At 46.9% G+C, this 19,672-nt stretch overlaps 1 protein-coding gene across 1 annotated transcript in view; it reads right to left on the bottom strand.

Moving 5' to 3' along the window:
- The window catches only part of ANKAR (ankyrin and armadillo repeat containing), a 45,772-nt gene that overhangs the window by 20,226 nt on the left and 5,874 nt on the right, over positions 1-19,672 (bottom strand). The window contains exons 2-11 of the mRNA XM_059702538.1: positions 15,860-16,497; positions 12,588-13,025; positions 10,456-10,619; positions 9,628-9,731; positions 7,696-7,876; positions 6,008-6,227; positions 4,142-4,177; positions 2,909-3,110; positions 2,513-2,721; positions 518-622 (exon numbers count right to left, since the gene is read on the bottom strand). Coding sequence (XP_059558521.1) covers positions 518-622; positions 2,513-2,721; positions 2,909-3,110; positions 4,142-4,177; positions 6,008-6,227; positions 7,696-7,876; positions 9,628-9,731; positions 10,456-10,619; positions 12,588-13,025; positions 15,860-16,460 — 2,260 coding nt within the window. The 5' untranslated portion in view covers positions 16,461-16,497. The remainder of the gene's footprint in view (positions 1-517; positions 623-2,512; positions 2,722-2,908; positions 3,111-4,141; positions 4,178-6,007; positions 6,228-7,695; positions 7,877-9,627; positions 9,732-10,455; positions 10,620-12,587; positions 13,026-15,859; positions 16,498-19,672) is intronic.

Raw genomic sequence — 19,672 nt, 5'->3', positions numbered from 1 at the left:
AACTTTCTCACCCCCACATTCGACAGATGTTTATCAGCACCTCATGTGCGTTCAATATTCACTGAGAGTACTGGCGACTGTGGGACAGCGCCGGCAGGACAGTCCCATCAATTTAGAAAGTTCCGTCGGACAGTGCTGTTCTCCAAACAGCCCCAGGAGGCGGGACCGGTTGATTAGCGAGGAAACGAGGCTTAGGGAGGGCACGCAGCTAGCCTACGTCTGCACGCAGAGCTGCCTGCCAGCCCAGGGCTGCCGCGAAGCCCACAGAGGCGACTTCTCACTTAAAAAGCGAACCATGTCAATACGGAACACAGAAATTATCATTTCTAAGCAAGAGCAGCAGCGTGGTAACTTACTATCATTGCTAAACTTGCACGTTTTTAGAGAACTGGGATTTCTGTCGTTATTTGATCCTGTGCAGGGTCCACGGGGAAAAGAAAAATGGATCTTAAAGTGACTCACTGAATGGAATAGAGCCCACGGCAGAAGCCAAAGCCGGCTCATCCACTGTCCTCACCTGCGTCCAGAATGCACCGCCAGTACTCCTCCTTGGCCAGGCAAATCACCTCCAAAGACATGACCGCCATCATCTTCCGCTTATAGCTGTCACCCTGCAGCATTTCTGGCGGGAGCCACAGGAAACACGTGTTAGCGCTTTACAAACACAAGGGCACGGGCTGGCTCTGCTTCTGTCGAGGCACATGCAGCCAGGAATGGAGATCTCCCCATCACCACCATCGCCTCCGTTCAAGTCCCTCTGCGCGTGGCCTTCTGTGAGGTGCTGAACACATCACGTACCCCACGCTCTTTGAGGGAGAGACACAGAAACATCAACGAGGAGAGAGAATCACGGATCGGCTGCCTCCTGCACGCCCACACTGGGGGTGGAACCCACCACCCGGGCTTGTGCCTTGACCAGGAATCGAACCATGACCTCCTGGTTCAGAGGTCAACGCTCAACCACTGAGCCACACTGGCCGAGCAATAATTTTCTTATTCTATTTCACCTTCAGCTTAGCTATCTTTGGATCTATTGGGAATCCCGCATCCACCCCTTGGCCTGGGCAGTTTCCATTCCAGGACGTGCCTTTGCTGTCATGTTTGACATTCCATGGGCTCTTCTCGTGGCTCAGCTCCCAGTCTCCTGCTTGTTGGGCGGCAGGGCCTGCTGAGCACCCTTGGGTCCTTCCTGGGGAGCCTGTGGAGGGGCCCTGCTGACGAGTCCTGAGCCCAGGGAGGGTTTGGGGTGTGGGCCCCGGGTGCTCCGTGCTCCCACTGTTGGCCTGGCTTGGCTTCTCCCACCAGCCACGGCCTCAGGCTTGCCTACTAGTAAATATTTTATTTCTGTTGCATCCTCTCCTATTTCCTCTTGAATGCATGTTTGCTGCTGGCGGTGTTATTTTCATTTAACCTCCACGTGATTTTAGTGGGAAGGAGTAAAATTAGACGGGTCCATTCACTTGGCTTACTAAGCCTCACCTTTATAATATTTCTGGATAGATCGAGTACAAATTTGGACAAAAATCACAAAACATTTATCAAATGCTGAGGGGAAATGTTACTGAATCTGTCTCTAAAATTAGGAATGAAGAATAAATTGGAGGGAATCTTTTCCACTCAAACTTTAATTTCCTCCCTCTTTCCTTTACTTTTTTAATTTGCTTTTTTGATGGAGAAGAGGATGGTTGGACTTCGGGAGAAAATTGGAACATAAAAATAAATGAAATTGTGTAAAATGTAGTCTATTTGGGTTATTTATCTTTAATTAGAAATAAAACTACTCTTACACACACAAAAATACAGTTTGGTGCTATTTCTATTTCTGGTTTTAACCTAACATTTTTTATTTCATGATTTTTTATTTATGTATGCATGTATTTATATACTTATATATTTATTTATTTTAATCCTCACCCAAGGATATTTTTCCCCTTGATTTTTAGAGAGAGTGGAAGAGAGAGGGAAAGACAGAGAGAAACATTGATGTAAGAGAAACACATCAATTGTTTGCCTCCTGCATGTGCCCTGACCAGGGCCTGGGCTGGGGAGGAGCCTACAACCGAGGTACATGCCCTTGACCAGAGACAATCCCAGGACCCTTCAGTCTACAGGCCGATGCTCTATCCACTGAGCCAAACTGGCTAGGGCTTTCATGGTTTTTACATATTTAAAGCACAATGCATGTATTCCTGCATTTTATTTGCCCCATCTCAGAGTATCACGAATTAACCTGAATAATAGTCAGAACATCTATATATATAAAAGGCTAATATGCAAATTGTCCACTCAGAAGTTCAACAGGAACAGCGGGAGTTTGATCGTTCACTATGATGTACACTGACCACCAGGGGATGGCGTGGAACATAGCAGGCGACCAGTGGTGGCAGCGGGGTGCTGAGGGAGCGAGGGAAGGAGGAGGCGGGGAGGCCAGGCCTAGGGACCCTACCCTGCATGGATTTCGTGCACCAGTCCTCTGGTTTTTTCATAAAGAGATTATGTGTTCTCTACTCACCTACCAGAGTTTTCCAAACGGGGAGCTCGGGGAGCTGGAGCTCTATGATGTGCTTGAGCACCTCGGTGTGGAAGGTCAGCACGGACAGGTGGATGATGTTGTTGCCTTTGGTGTCTGTCTTCCTCCAGTTGGCCCCCAGAGAGAACAGGTATTTGATGGTGTCCAGCGCTCCTGACGTGGCCGCGAGGAGCAGCGGCGTGCACTGATTCCTGGAACCCCGGGGACATGGGATGTGGTATCGTGACGGAGCACACACAGGAAGCCACGTCTCCTCTCTGTCACCCTCGCCCCACGGCGGTGGAGGAGGCCCGGCTCACTCCCCCAGCCTCTCTCCGGCCCGCGGGCGGGGCAAGCCGGCAGCACGGGGTGCACGTCTGCAAAGGCTCGGTGACCTACTCAGCCGTCGCCTCGGCTTCCAGCAGGCTGGGGTCCTTCCTGCAGAGGATCATGATGACGCAGATGTTGTCGTAGAAGGCGGCGAAGTGGATGGGCATCCAGCCCCGCTTCTCGGGCAGCGTGTAGTCGGCCTTGAAGCAGAGGAGGCAGGTGGTGGACTCCAGGGAGCAGGCCTGCGCGGCCAGGTGCAGAGGCGTCGGACCTGGGACGGACGGGCACTGCCTTCAGGGGCCCGAGGCCCAGCAGGCCCGGGGCCAGGCCGTGCTGGTGCCCGGCCACAGAGCTCAGCCGCGTGCGGGACACAAGCTTCGAGAGAAGCACTGAGAGCATAACTGTAGGCAATTCTGCATGGACTTAACTTCACTCGGGCTGCCAGGCCATTACCAAGTAATACTTCCTTGAAAGTTAGCAATAAGCAACATTGAAAATACGAAGTAGTTGAAAAATTAAGTCAATGTGGTCAGTATTTTCTGTGATAAAATAAGCTATTTCTTGTTTATTTTCCCTTTGCTTCCAAAGGCCTCTCCGCCCCTAAATCCGGTGGGTGTTTTTCAATTCTTGCCTCACCTCTCAGGGTGAATGGGTGACATCTTCCTCTCTAACTGGGTTCCTTTCCCCGGCTCCTGTGGCATCACCCCTCCCGTCTCCGCCCTCTCCGGGCTGGTCCTGTGGGGCCTCCCCTGGGATGTGCCCACTGTCCTGACCTCCGATGGATACGGTCACTAGGTGGCAGCACATCTAAGTACCATGAACTGGGCTTTGTCTGTTTGCAGAGGTCCTCAAACTTTTTAAACAGGGGGCCAGTTCCCCGTCCCTCAGACATTCCACACATGCGCACTGCGGGCCCGGGACCAGTCGGCTGCTAAGCAGGACAGGCAGCGGCGGCAAAAACAGCCGGCGGGCCGGATAAATGTTTTCGGTGGGCCGCATGTGGCCCGCGGGCCGTAGTTTGAGGACCCCTGGTAAGGTATAAAACCGACTTTTGGATCTGATTTTCTAAAAATAGGTAGAGGTGACTACAAATTTCACAGTTAAAAAATGGAACAAACAAACTCCTTGGAGTATGAATAACTAACCAGGGGGAGAAAAAGCTCACATTTCAAAGTGTATATGGAACACCATCCTGTGACACTCTCCTGAGACGGAGCACTGTGGAGACTACAGGCCCTAAGACAAGTTTTAACATGTGCAATAACATTCTAAAATGCACCAAGCACTTTACTTCCGTCTTACCATTTCTTTCTTTTTTTCCGTCTGTTTTTGATGACTCTGTTTAAAGAGAAACACACATAGGAATAGGATGATTAATATAGAGCAGTTTCCTAAATTAGCCAAAACAGACTCTTACGGAGAAGGACAGAAAGACGGTGCTCGGACACAGGTGATGTGAGCCCGGACTAGGGATAGCCTTGGGCCAAGCATCTGGGCATACTGTGTGCATCTGACATCTCGCTGCCCCTCCAGTGGTGGGTCAGAAGCACCGTTGAAGCAGTTTTGTGCTGGTTAAGTAGTAGCAGACATTGCCAGCATTGCTCAACATGCTTCAACGTCTACCCAGCCCAGCCGGCATTGCTCAGTGGTTGAGCACCGACCTATGAACCAGGAGGTCACGATTCTATTCCCAGTCAAGGGCACAGGCCCGGGTTGCAGACTCAATCCCCAGTGTGGGGCGTGCAGGAGGCAGCCGATCCATGATTCTCTCTTATCATCGATGTTACTCTCTCTCTCCCTCCCTCTCTGAAATCATTAAAAATATATTTAAAAAGAAAACTACCCAATTCTCAGCCAGTGGAAATTTAAGTAGTAACAGGATGAATGACTCTAATTTGCCAACTTTTTTTTTCACACCGAAAGGACTTAAAATATAACACATCTTTGAATAATAACTACCCATTGCATTTAAACGTGACTGAATGTGTGCTCTTTTTTTAAAAAAAACAATGATTGAATATTTTAATTGAGCAATAGAGGCATCTTAGCATCCAAGCACTTTAATTATAGTGACAGAGCACAGAACGTATCGGTAGTCAGCAGGCTGAGGGCAGAGCGCTCTCCTTGGTGAGTGCAGATGGGACACAGCTTGCCGAGAGCTGGCCGAAATGGCGACCTCGCAGCAACAATGCACCAGCGGCTCCCATGGCTCCCCTCGGCCTCCACCTGCAGCTTCAACTTCCTGTCATTTCCACTTCGGTTCAATATACTCCAAAGAATATGCAAGTATGGGGGTGTAGCTAGTAACCAGGGAAATTACTCTTCACAGTCTACACAGGGTAGCCCCCAAGGGGTCACGAATCCTAAAGCTGTTATTCTAGAGGATGTTTGCTGTAACGTAGCCTAAGTTCAGGTGGTGGGAGACACCGTCCGGGCGGAGAGCCTGGCACAAGCAGTGGAGGGTCCGCCCGGATCTCCAGTGCCCTCCTGCCCTCTGACCCCTGCAGGGAGCCGCTGCCTTTATGCCAGCAGTTTTCAAATGCTGCCCCGCGCGCCTACATCCAGGCATTCCCTCAGCAAGGATTTCCCGAGCGCCCACCATGCCAGGCTTCCTTCTGGGCCCTGGGGCACCATGACCAACAAGCGAGCCAAATCATTGCCCATTTCCGGAGCTTCCATTCAAGTGAGGGAAACAGGGTCGACCAATCACAGCAGGTAAGAGAGCAACACGTGATCCTCAGGCAACAAAAGGGGACCCTCTGGAAGAAACGGGACAGGAACCTCAACTCCACTCTGGGCGCCAATACCACATAGTAATCTTGCTCTAAAATTCACACACATTCTCTCTCTCTCTCTCTCTCTCTTTCTCTCTTAATATGTTATTGATTTTGAGAGCGAGAGGGAAGGAGAGGGAGGGAGAGAGAGAAACATCAATGATGAGAGAGAAACATCGATCAGCTGCCTCCTGCAGGCCCCACACTGGGGAAGGGCCTGCAACCCGGGCCTGTGCCCTGACCGGGAATCGAACCGTGACCTCCTGGTTCCTAGGTTAACACTCCACCACTGAGCCACGCCGTCCGGGCTCGACATGCATTCTTAATGCTGAATAAGGGGTAAGAAAAAGAAAGCCCTTTCGGCCCTTCTGTACGATTGAAAGCGTGGCGGCACCTTGGCTGAACATGATGAAGCGCCGCTGGTTGACGTTGAAGTTGGCTTTGCACAGCTGGCAGATGATGGGCACGCGGTTGTGCAGGGCGGCGTGGTGGAAGATGGCGTAGCCCGCCTCGTCCGACACGTTGATCGTGGAGCTGGAGGTCTTGCGGCTGAACGTGTGGAAGACGGCGGACAGCCCTTTCTCCACCGCAGACTTCATGCCGAAGGGGATGCTCTGAGGATCATCAGCGAGGCCAGAGTTCGCTTCAGGGCTACAAGGCAGCGACCTCTGTCCCCTCACATACCTGTGCCCAGTGTCGGTGGAATTTCCACCAGGACCCTTGAGGAAAGTGCCTCACTGGGCGATGATTACAGTTGTTGGAGCTCTTAGAGGAACATCAAGAGCCCGAAACCTTATTTTTGGGAAGTCCCCCTACACCCTCCTACACCCTTTTTAGGGAGAGGTTGCAGGTCTTTCTTTAGAGACGAGCCAAACGCGGTGGACAAACATCTTTCTGAAATACTTTAACAGCAAAGGGAGAGCATTGGTTCCTTGTCTCTGATTTAAGAATATCATTCTAATGCAGAGGTCTCGAAACTCAAAATCTACAGCTATCGAAACCTTAGAACAATAAAGATGATGAATACTAAAAAAGAGAGAAAGAAATACAGTTAGTGTTCTTTGCTCCAGGTCTTAAAATGAAGAGGTAAAAATGTCACACTTTTTAAAAATATATTTTTTTATTGATTTCAGAGAGGAAGGGAGACGGAGAGAGAGAAACATCAATGATGAGAGAGAATCACTGATTGACTGCCTCCCGCACGCCCCACACTGGGGATTGAGGCCACAACCCGGGCCTGTGCCCTGGACCAGGAATCAAACCCTGACCTCCTGGTTCATAGGTTAATGCTCAACCACTGAGCCACACCAGCCAGACTGTCACACTTTTCTTTGAGACATTCCAACTACTTAATATTTTAGAGTTAAACTAGCAGGTTATTAAATTTTTTAACGTATAGACATTAAAACAAATAAATGGTCGGTAAATGCCAGTGTAGTCTTTGAAACTGGTGAGCTCACCACCTAAGACACCAGCTGAGATGCTAGGCATCGAGGCTGAAGCAGGTGCAGAGATCTGGTCAGGATGCTGCGTTTGCGCTTGGGTTCAGCTCCCGGGGAAGCAGGCTCCACCAGGTGGGAGCCATGTAATGTGGGAAGCTCCGTAGCTGGCTGCACCTTGGATTTCTCGTTTGTAAAATAGGAGTGGTGACCAGACCACAGGTACCTTGAAAGGGTGTGTTGAAAGGATTTATAATAATGCCTGGCACACATAATTAGCACTTAATAAATATTAGCCACCTATATTATAAAAGGCCAGTGGCTGTAACGCCGTAATGACCAAATGACCGGTCACCAGGAGGTGCATTGATGGGTCTTGTGGCGGCAGGGCTGAGTTTCGCGTGATTTCGCGCGCTGGGCCTCTAGTTATTAATATTAACCACAATCCAGTTCATGAACAGGCTGCTTGGTAATCATGCCTGATGTGCAATCCAGAGCTTTCTAGGCGGTAACGTGGGATTCTCATTTCATGTGGGAAACTTTACGTAACCTGTGATTTGACCCTGAGATGAAAATTTGAGACATACACTTGACTGTGATATATAAATTCTTACACAAAATTATGTGGTCATTACGGACATACCTTGCACTTCATAGCTTTCTTGAAACCAAATTTCTTCTTAAATTGCTCGTGTAATTGAGTGTCTGTGAGCGGGAGTCTCTTGGGTCTCAGGTTGTTCACGATTTCGTTGATGGCTCCCCACCACTGCGTCTTATACAGCTGCTGATAGAACGTTTCCAGTTCGAAACTGATCACATAATAGCTATTTAAAAAAAAAATTTTAAAAAGGTCAGTTTTTCTGACTTTGATTTGCTATTTTTTTATATGCTGGTAAAACTTTACATTTTATAACAATTAAATACAAAACTGTAGTTGAAAGTGTACTTGATAAGCATTTAATTACATGGTTATCAATGGCTGTTAATCAAGTCTTTCTATAACAAGCATCTTCTCCATATTGGCCCTTCTGATGGACTCTGTGCTACGCGGGCCAGTGACCAGGGACATTGCTAAGTCACTGGAAGCTAGAACTCTGGCTTGAAGAGGTTCTGGGTTTACCTTTTAACCATCTCTTACCTTCCTTTTACCAATGTATATATTAACTCTTTGAATGTAATTATGCCTCCATGTACTTTCTCAAGAGTCTGCCTTGAGCCCAGCTGGTGTGGCTCAGTGGTGGAGCATCTACCTATGAACCAGGGGGTGAAGGTAAGACATGCCCGGATTGCAGGCTCGATCCCCAGTATGGGGTGTGCAGCAGGCAGCTGATCCGTGACTCTCTCTCATTTTTGGTCTCTCTCTCTCTCCCTCTCCCTCTCCCTTCCTCTCTGAAACCAGCAGAAATATATGTAAAAAAAGAACCTGCCTCGGGTGAGCCCTGGAACGGTGTGTACTCCCTGCAGCAGGGACAGGGAAACCCCACCCTCAGGGCCTGAGACGCAGGTAGACAAGAGCCCAGGCTGCTCAGTCTGGAGGGGAGTCACAAACCCTGGGGCGCCCCTGCTGCAGGCTCCTTCCCAGGGGGAAGGGAGAGGCAGTCTTCTCCCGTCTGCCACCCCTGTTCCTGCAGGGGGCGCCTGGGGCCCACTCCACCTCCGCCAGTGGGAGCCTCTCCTGCCGCCTGGGTTCTGCTTCAGATGCAACTAGTCGGAGCTGTGGATACAGTGGTCCTGACGGCGGGCCCTCCCATGGCTCCTCGCTTGCTGCTTAGTGGCCATCAGTCCCCTGGGGGTGCTGGGAAGCCCGCTCCATTCACACACTTTCAGGGAGGTGAGTCGGGGACTGACTACACTCGGGGCATTCCTTGTCCAGGAGCTGGGGTGGGGGGGGGAGGGTCACAGGCCCCAGGGGTCAGTGAACAGAAGATCTTAGGGAAGCCCTCTGCTCTGACCCGGCAGAGGCTGGTTCCCCTGCCTTGACCTGTCCTCTGACCGCTTGTTTGAGTATAGAGGTCTCTGCACAGATGCAGGCATGTCTGAGGACCAGGTCCCACGTACCTGAGGTTGCCATCCTTCCTGAACACCGTCATCCCTAACAGAGGAAACCAGGACGCGAGGCTGTACGCTAAAGGCTGTTCCCTCCCACACCTCGCAAGCACAGGGCCAGGGCTGGGGGCGGGCCCTGCCCCTTCTCCAGGGGCCCCGGCTTGTGGAGGGGCCACCCCATCACTAGGGGTTCGCCTCACTCACTGGAATCGAGGGGCGGGGAGCCTGGGTCCCACTCAGAAGGCTCTCCCATCAATGCCCATACACTCTAGGACGTACAGAGCTGTGCAGACCAGACAATGTTCACTAAAGCGACCATCTCTAAGGACCGCTACACAGTGCTTCACAGAGCGGGCATACATACAACTTCCAGTACTCTGTTGGGTCCGTGTGTCACGCATGGGGGCTCTTCTTGTTCTAAGGCCTCCAGCATCGGGTCGTAAGCTAAGCCTTGGAATCGGACACGTGTCTGTTTTCTGCTCACTTTCAACAGCGGTGGCCGCTGGGAGGAACTACTGAGCGTCCTCACCTCTTTCCGTTCAATTCCATGACCGGGATGGAGTAATACTCTTTGTATCCGGAATCTTCTGCAAATGTGCTAGCGGCACATTCCTGTATTTTTTCCAAATTGTCCTAAAATATGAGTTACGTTAGTAAAAAATAAAAAATAAAAATCTTTCAACAAATCTCAACGATTGTGATGTCTTTTAGATGAAATTTTATGCCTGCAAATGACAATTTAAAAAAAAACAATATCCCCTCAAACCCTAATAATAACTGTATGTACCATATCCCTACTCTGGGAATGAGAAAAAAACGTAAAAGAAAAGACACAGGAAAGGTTGAAGAGCAATGACAATAGAAATGCGTAAAATTTAGACTACAATCCAGAGGAAGAATTATTATTCCCAAACTCTAGCGCAGCGGTCGCCACCCGGCGGTCCCTGGGCCACTGGTGGTCCGGGAGGTCCGGAAGGTTGGCGACCGCTGCTCCGGAGGCCCTCTGCTCCAACACGCACCTCTGAGCAAAATAGGAGGCCATGCAGTGCGTGGCCAGGGACTCCGACTCACTGTTTGGCCAAGTGTCCTGGGCTAATACTGCCCGTGAGAGGCCCGACCATCTGTGAGGATGAGAGCTGTACTTAGCTACTTCCCATTTTCTCTCTGACACCTGACGTGGTACCTTAGGCGCAGTTGGCGCCTAATTCATACGCGTCACACACTGTCTGGGAAAATGAGTGAGAGGGAAACATAATCATTTCGAGGGCTGCCGACCCCTCCAACAGAGGCTGAGCGGAGAATAGGACGAGAGAGCCTTGAAACGACAAACCATCTCAGGAACAATAATCGTTCACACCTGAAAAACTTCCAACGCAGTCTCGATCATAGGCGTGGTGATATCGAATTCAATCCCTCCATGAACATGGAAATACTGATGCTTTGTGTACTGAAAGCTCTGGCACTTAAAATCTGGTCCGTAAATAAACGGAGGCAGTTCTCGCTCGGTCTTGACCTTGTCATCTCCAAAAAAGGAAAACAAACTTTGATTTAAAAAGTGAAAAGGGCAAGTAAACAACCATCTTTTGGAAATCTAGGTTCTCATTTACGTAAACAAAGTGAAAAAACCCACACGAAGTGAAAACCTTGGCCATGAAATTCTATGCCATTATTTATGCTCTTGGTGTATATTTTAAACATTAAAATGTATTTATGTCATACATTTTGGGGCATTTTCTGTAGTTTCATTGTACAGACATTCTAAGAGGATAGTCAGAACATTATTCTACTTACTGATTTCTATGTGTGAGCTCAATACTAATATCGTACCTCCAATCATCAGAAAAGATTTGAAACTTTGTGCCTTAGAGAATCTTTGGTTAAATGAACAAAATCTTACCAGAACTCGAAATAAGTGGGTATCTCTTACATGACAAAAATAACCAGCCCACTTCTCTGGAAAGTAATAAAACCACACATAAAACATTTATTTTAAAAAATAATTTTCTAAAATCTCAGCGAGGATTAGGTTTGTTCAATACTTTGACCTGTTAGCAGAATATGGTTTCATCCATGGAAAGTACATAATGTCATTTGGGGAATGTCAAAGGGACACACAGAAAACCACAAAGATGAGCATAGCAACCTGATCTCACCACCGGGAAAGAACCGTGAACATGAACTGTGCGCGCATTTGCTGTTACTCATCTAAGTGCTAAGACATTGCAGCTAGAGCTACGTCCCCTGTGAGTGCGGCCTCTCGGCTCCTCACCCTCACCGCCCCTCACCCCGGCCCCCGACAAGCACTGCCAGGAACCCGTCTCCACACAGTTCACAGATACGATCCTCTTCACCGCTGGAACACTTATGACACATCTTTTCACTCAGTGATTTGCAAGTTTCTACTGAAACGTTGCCATCTGCATAGAAAGCCCACGTGCTCAGGCACCGAGGAAAATATCTAAATTGTGTTTTCACTTGGGTGGGAGGAACAGCTTGCACCTCATTCCTGGCAGACTCCATGGAAGCATGCGCCTATTTCAGCTCTCTCGTCTCTTCCATTGGTCTCTGTGCTAATTACAGAGCCATATAGTAACGTTTCAAAATATGTTTTCCGGCCCAGAACCAGGAGGTCACAGTTCGATTCCCGGTCAGGGCACATGCCCGGGTTGCAGGCTCTATCCTCAATGTAGGGCGTGCAGGAGGCAGCCGACTGATGCTTCTCATCACTGATGTTTCTCTCTCCCTCTCCCTTTCCCTTCCTGTCTGAAATCAATAAAAATCTATATTTTTTAAAAATAAAATGTTTTCATCTCTTTTTCTGCAATGTCAGACCATCCATGATCCTTCAATACTCCTTATTAATTTCAGAATCAATTTCTAAACTTTTGTGAGAAACATGACAGATTTTTTTGGTTTTTAATCCTCATCTGAGGACATTTTTCCATTGATTTTTAGAGAGAGTGGAAGGAAGAGGGAGAGACAGAGTGAAATATCGATGTGAGAGAGACACATCAATTGATTGCTTCTCACACGCCCCGGCCAGGACCAGGAGTCTGCAACCAAGGTACATGCCCGTGATCGGAATGGAACCCGGGACCCTTCAGTCTGCAGATGGCGCTCTATCCCCTGCGCCCAACCAGCCAGGGCATGACAGGGGTTTTGAGTGGAAGTGCACTGACTTTCTAGAGTGATTTGGGTGAGACATGATGTAGCCTCAGTGTGGTCCCATCATAAACATGGCACATTTCCCAATTTCTCAGAACTTGCTTTAAGTCTCTCAATAGCTCTTGTAATTGGTGTGAATATATACCAAGTACTGTGTACAAAGACCAAGTCTACTTCATTACCTTGGAGGTATTATATCTTTTTTTCTTTCTAACAGGCCACAGCCAGGTTACATGCCTGGACTCACACACTAAAACACAATTCAATGTACATAGGAAGTGGTCATGTGTCTGTCGGTAACATGTGACTTGGGGTGCTGCTCACCGGAGAAGGGCGGCAGCAGGCTGCTCAGATAGGGGACTTTCATCTTCTTCTTCAAACTCAGGAGAAACGGGGTCAGGAAACATATTAACTTCAGGTATCCGATCCCTCTTCTGATTTCTTTTTTCTTCTCAAAGTGTTTTTGAATCACCTTCTGTTGAAGGTACAGCCTCTGCTGTAGCCGCTGGTAGGTACAGATGTCGAGACAGTCCTGGGTGCATTTGATCGCATTGGTGAGCCAGTAGGCTGTGTCGAACACAAACACGTTCTCATACTGCTGAATCTGCGTGGTGCTGAAGGTCAACTTCAGCAGAATATTCTCGGCGTATTTCATGAATACCGCGGTCTCTTCAGGGGAGTTGGGATTGTATGTTGGGTCTTCATTCATGTCCTCGTCATAGATTCCGTCAAAGTCTGGGTCCTTTGTAATGTCAATCAAACCTTCACAGGGAAAGAGAAACAGTTTAGAGAGTGACAGGTCGAACACAGGGCTTCATGATCAAAGTCCTAACATGACAGGGGAGGGATCATGAAATGCCAATCAAAACTGTTACAGTGAAAAGCAGGCAGGCGATGGGTAACTAAGCAGGGTAAAGAAAGATGGACAGCCCTGACCGGTTTGGCTCAGTGGATAGAGCGTCGGCCTGCGGACTGAAGGGTCCCGGGTTTGATTCCGGTCAGGGGCATGTACCTTGGTTGTGGGCACATCTCCAGTAGGAGGTGTGCAGGAGGCAGCTGATGGATGTTTCTAACTCTCTATCCCTCTCCCTTCCTCTCTGTAAAAAATCAATAAAATATATTAAAAAGAAAAAGAAAGATGGACAGGTGTAGAATTAAAAATAATAGATTTAATAAAACAATAGATTTCCATTCTCTTTATTTATTTATTTTTATTTTTTTTAAAAAAAATATATTTTATTGATTTTTTACAGAGAGGAAGGGAGAGAGATAGAGAGTTAGAAACATCGATCAGCTGCCTCTTGCACATCTCCCACCAAGGATATGCCCGCAACCAAGGTACATGCCCTTGACTGGAATCGAACCCGGGACCCTTCAGTCTGCAGGCCGACACTCTATCCACTGAGCCAAACTGGTTTTGGCTATTTATTTATTTTTTAAAAATATATATTTTTTATTGATTTCCAAGAGAGGAAGGAAGAGGGGAGAGAGATAGAAACATCAATGATGAGAGAGAATCATTGATCAGTTGCCTCCTGCCCACCCCCTACTGGGGATCGAGCCTACAACCCAAGCATATGTCCTGACTGGGAATTGAACCTCCTGGTTCACAGATGACCTCCTGGTTCATAGGTCAATGCTCAACCACTGAGCCATGCTGGCCAGGTGATTTTCATTCTCTCTAAAGGAAAAGAAACACAATACCATGGAAACAATAGTGTAAATCCCATCGTTAAATCAGGGAAAATATGGAAGAACAGGAAAATGTGACCTCCCTTTACCCAGGAGTCCGCTTCTTCCTTAGGCTAACAGTGCAATTTGCTTTTCAAATCTATATTACATGTTTCTTGGTTTTGCTGATAACAGAAGAGAAACATATACAATCCTTAAGGAACTTACCTGCTAACCATGATAAATAGAATAAGAATCAAAACTTGATTTTACTCTGTTATATATGACAAACCTCCTATGTTACATTTTCTCCCGATTTATCATGAAATTAAGGACTTTCTTGTCAGTTATAATATCGTTTTAAGTTGCATTTATGAAGGGATTAAGAAGTACAAATTGGTAGTTACAAAACAGTCACAGGGGTAGAAAGCACAGCACAGGGAATTCTACATATATAAAAGCCTAAGCGACCATTACCACCGAACGACTGGAACAACCGGTCCACCAGTCGCTATGATGCACACTGACCACCAGGGGGAAGACGCTCAACGCTGGAGCTGCCCCTTGGTGGTCAGTGGGCTCCCACAGTCAACCTCCTGCGGCCCCTCCCCCCAGACAGCCAACCTCCCGTGGCCCCTCTCCCTGGCCAGCCGGGCCCCAATTGCCCCAATCAGAACCTCCTGTGGCCCCTCCCACTGGCCAGCCAGGCCCCAATTGCCCCGATCAGAACCTCCTGCAGTCCCTCCCCTTCGCCGGCAGGCCCTGATTAGCCCAGATCAGGACTGGGCGAGATGCCCCGATAGGCCCGATCACCAGCCAGGCCAAAGAACCCCCCCCCCATGCACGAATTCGTGCACCGGGCCTCTAGCATAGACAATAATATTGTAGCAACTGTGTAAGGTGCCAGGTGGGCACTGGAAATATCAGGGGGACCACGTTGTAAAGTACATGATTGTCTAACCAGTGTGCTGTACATCTGCAACTAATACAAAATAATATCGAATGCAAACTGTAATTAAAAAATAAAATAAAGACGGAATATTGCCATTTATAATGTTTCCCTTAATCTAGGCTTGAAAAAGCAGCTTAGAACCACAATGTATATTTGGTTAATGAAAGCCACTGGACACAGTCCCACACATTCCCCCTTCCCCTCCCCATTCCACTTGGCCTGTTGCAAAGAAACCAGGGAAAAAAATTTTAAAGATTCAATAAAAACACAGAACATGCTAAAGGGGATGCTCCAGGGTTCAGTGGCATCTGTCGTTTATACACAGGCATTTAGAGAATTATGGCCATTGAAAGGGAGGAATTTAAAAATTCGGTAAATCAAGAATAAATACCCATGAAACCAAATGCTATTAAAACACCACAGCTTCGATTGCTCATGCACATTATTTATGCTTAACTTCAATTCTTTTAAAAAAATATTTTCATTGATTTCAGAGAGGAAGGGAGAGGAAGAGAGAGAGAAACATCAATGATGACAAGGAATCATTGATTGGCTGCCTCCTGCACGCTCCCTACTGGGGATCCAGCCTGCAACCTGGGCATGTACCCTTGACTGGAATCGAACCCAGGACCCTTGAGTCCACAGACCAATGCTCTATCCACTGAGCCAAACCAGCTAGGGCAGTGATGGCGAACCTATGACACGCGTGTCAGAGGTGACACGTGAACTCATTTTTTTGGTTGATTTTTCTTTGTTAAATGGCATTTAAATATATAAAATAAATATTAAAAATATATATCTTTGTTTTACTATGGTTGCAAATATAAAAAAATTTCTCTATGTGACACAGCACCAGAGTTAAGTTAGGGTTTTTCAAAATGCTGACACGCCGAGCTCAAAAGGTTCGCCATCACTGACTAGGGTCTTAACTTCAATTCTTAGGTAATTTTTAAAATGCGTTAAATTCTCTTACCCGCTGAACTAAACTCTGCAAAGATATCTTTATTTGTCTGCGCCTTGCCCTCCGGGTCGATGTCCAGGATGGTTCGCCACAGTTCGGAGAACCGGGTCCGCTTTTCCTTGGGCATGTAGATCCCGTGCCACAGCGCTTTCAGCATGTAGTCGATGTTGATCAGAATCTGCCCAATTCTGGTATCAAAATAAGCCGGAGGTAATTGACAAGAGGAGCTCTGGTCATAATTAGCCTCTAAACTGATGCCAGGGATTTGATTTAAGCAGTAAATTCCAATGGCCAACTCCCTGATGATCTGGTGGACCTCTCTGTAGTCTAGGAGGGCGGTGGGGTCCACGGGCATGAGCAGGATGGTCGTGTTGAAGCCCACGTTGTTCAGGTGGCTCATGATCCCGCTCGGGGAGTCCATTTGGAGGTGGACGTCCTCCTTGCCTGACAGCCAGCTCACCAGCGCAATGGTCAGCAACTCCTGCACTTCACTCCGATCATATTTCTCAAAAAAGGCAGAAGCATTTCTCTGGACAGCTAAATTCTGCAGGTAGGTTTCCTCATCCTGAACTTGATCAAACCTCTGTAATCCTTTCTTGGGCAATCTTAACATTTCTAATTAATCCTAATGTGTCCTTTTGGGAAGGTTTCTGTAATAAATCAAAAGGGGGGAAAAAAACCCAAGCAATTAAATAAAGCTGGATAGCTCAAGAAAGACATCTGTTCCTTTTGTCCTTATTGGGTTAATTGTTTAGAAGCAGGGTAAGAAGAAGCTAGGACAATCCCTTGGCCAGTGGAATAACGGAAACGGTGAAAAATTATTAAACAAGGCCAAACAATCTCAGCAATTTACAGCCAGCTAATGAGTCATAAGGTCTTACCTCCCCTAACTGAGGACACTGAGAGTCAGTGGTTTACACATTCCAGACTGCCCTGGGGCAGACAGGCCTAGGTCCCGGTACCTCTTGGCTGAGGGTCTTTGAAAAGATAACTAACCAGAAAATCACCCTGATCATGCTCACTCTGAGGATTCAACATAGTGAGGGACACACCTGGAAAGCTAATGTGCATTCTGTTAAGACCCTCCCTTGAGCGTCCCCTAGGGTCCCCACCTGCTAAAGAAAGAAAAAGCCTCATGCCCATGCCCAGGCCTCTCTCCCTTAGACGTGTATCTCTGTGCCCTCAAAATCACTTGGACTTGTGAACTCTTTCCTACATGAACCAAGAACTTACACACTCCCTGCTGGCATGAAGCAGGCCCACTCCGGCCCCAGGCCCACCTGGTAACAGTTTCATGGTTAACCATTACATTTTCAATCTTTTTAAAAACATTTTTAAAAGTTAAAGTAGAGCGCCGGCTCAGCTGCGGAGACCACGCCATCTTGAGTGACTGTTTTTTGGAAACGTATACTGTACACCCAAAGACCCAGCATCCAGAGATCGGCTGCTAACCTGGAGACACCGGATCTGGGACAGCGCAACTACGTGGAGTCCTGCTTCTCAAGGAAAGATCCAAGCAACAGCAGCCTCCTGATCACCACACCCTGTGTGAGGATCAGCAGCTGTGTGTGAAGCCTCCCCCCACCAGCCAGAAGAGCCACCACAGCTGTGAACAGCACCCACCAGAGGAGCTGCTGCCAACTGAGGAGCAGCTGCTACCACAACTGCCCGAGGAGCAACCACAGCTCGAGGAGCCACTGCCACCCAGGGAGCAGCCACTAAACAACTCAACATCTAGATATGTCAGTGAGATCAAACATGGGTAGACAAAGAAACCCCCAAAGGAAAGAAAAGGAGGGCTCACCAGAAAAGCAGCTAAGTGATACAGAGGCATGCAACATGACAGAAAAAGAATTCAGAATAAGGGTCCTAGAGTGCATAAATCAGATGGAGGAAAAAATCAACAACTTATGCAAGAAGCAAGAAGAAACAGATGAAAAAAATCAATACCTTATGTAAGAATCAAAAAGAAATGGATGAAAAAAATCAATAACTTAGGTAAAAACCAAGAAGAAATGAAGAGCAATATAGCTGCAATAAAAAACACCATTGAAAGTTTCAACAGTAGCCGAAACCGGTTTGGCTCAGTGGATAGAGCGTCAGCCTGTGGACTGAAAGGTCCCGGGTTCGATTCCGGTCAAGGGCATTTACCTGGGTTGTGGGCATATCCCCAGTAGGAGTGTGCAGGAGGCAGCTGATCGATGTTTCTCTCTCATCGATGTTTCTAACTCTCTATCTCTCTCCCTTCCTCTCTGTAAAAAATCAATAAAATATATTTAAAAAAAAAAAAGTTTCAACAGTAGACTAGGAGAAGTGGAGGATCGAATTAGTGAATTAGAAGATAAGGAAGCAAAACACACCCAAACTGAACTGCAATTGGAGAAAAACATTAAAAGACAGGAGGAGAGCCTAAGGGAGCTTTGGGACAACATGAAACGAAACAACATACGAATAATAGGAGTGCCAGAACAACAGAAAGAGGAACAAGGATTAGAAAACCTATTCGAAGAAATAATATCTGAAAACTTCCCTGAGGTGGGGAAGAAAAAAGTCACACAAGCACAGAGAGTCCCAAACAAGGTGAACCCAAAAAGACCCACACCAAGACACATCATAATTACCATGGCAAATGTTCAGGACAAAGAGAGAATCTTACAGGCTGCAAGAGAGAGACGGAAAGTTACATACAAGGGATCTCCCATTAGATTATCAAATGATTTCTCAACAGAAACATATCAGGCAAGAAAAGAATGGACTGAAATTTACAAAGTGATGCAAAGCAAAGGACTGAATCCAAGAATACTCTATCCAGCAAGGCTATCATTCAAACTTGAAGGGGAAATAAGAAGCTTCACAGACAAAAAAAGGCTAAGGGAGTTTGTCACCACCAAGCCAGCAATGCAAGGAATACTAAAGGGACTGGTGTAAAAAAAAGAACTAAAAAGCCCAGAAAGAAAATAGCCACACAAAAAAAGAAATGGCTACAAATAAGTACCTTTCAATAATAACTTTAAACGTAAACGGACTAAATGCTCCAACCAAAAGACAATGAGTGGCTGAATGGATAAAAAAACATGACCCATACATGACCCACCTCAGAAGAAGGGACTCACACAGACTGAAAGTCAAGGGATGGAAAAATATCTTTCAGGCAAATGGAAATGAAAAGAAAGCTGGGGTAGCAATACTTATATCGGACAAAATAGACCTCAAAGTGAAGGCCATAACAAGAGATAAGGAAGGCCACTTCATAATACTAAAGGGATCAATACAACAAGAAGATATAACCCTGATAAACATATATGCACCTAATGCAGGAGCACCCAAATACATAAAAAACTCCTGGAAGATATCAAGGGAGAGATTGACAACAATACAATCATAGTAGAGGACTTTAATACACCACTGACATCATTGGATAAATCCTCTAGACAAACAATCAGCAAAGAAACAGCAATCCTAAATGATTCACTAAATCAGATGGACTTAATTGACATCTTCAGAACACTTCACCCCAAAGCCACAGAATATACATTCTACTCAAGTGCTCAGAGGACATATTCAAAAATAGACCACATATTGGGTCACAAACAAAGTCTCCCCAAATTCAAGAAGATTGAAATCATACCAAGCATCTTCTCAGACCACAATGGCATAATATTAGAAATAAACTACAATAAAAACAACCCAAAATACTCAAACACTTGGAAGCTGAATAGCATGTTATTAAATATTGATTGGGTTACCAATGAAATCAAAGAAGAAATTAAAAACATCCTGGAAACTAATGACAATGAAAACACAACAATCCAAAACCTTTGGGAC

Source organism: Myotis daubentonii, chromosome 7 (genome assembly GCF_963259705.1).
Source record: "Myotis daubentonii chromosome 7, mMyoDau2.1, whole genome shotgun sequence".
Lineage (NCBI taxonomy): Eukaryota > Metazoa > Chordata > Mammalia > Chiroptera > Vespertilionidae > Myotis > Myotis daubentonii.
This window is presented reverse-complemented; position numbering and strand designations above follow the sequence as displayed.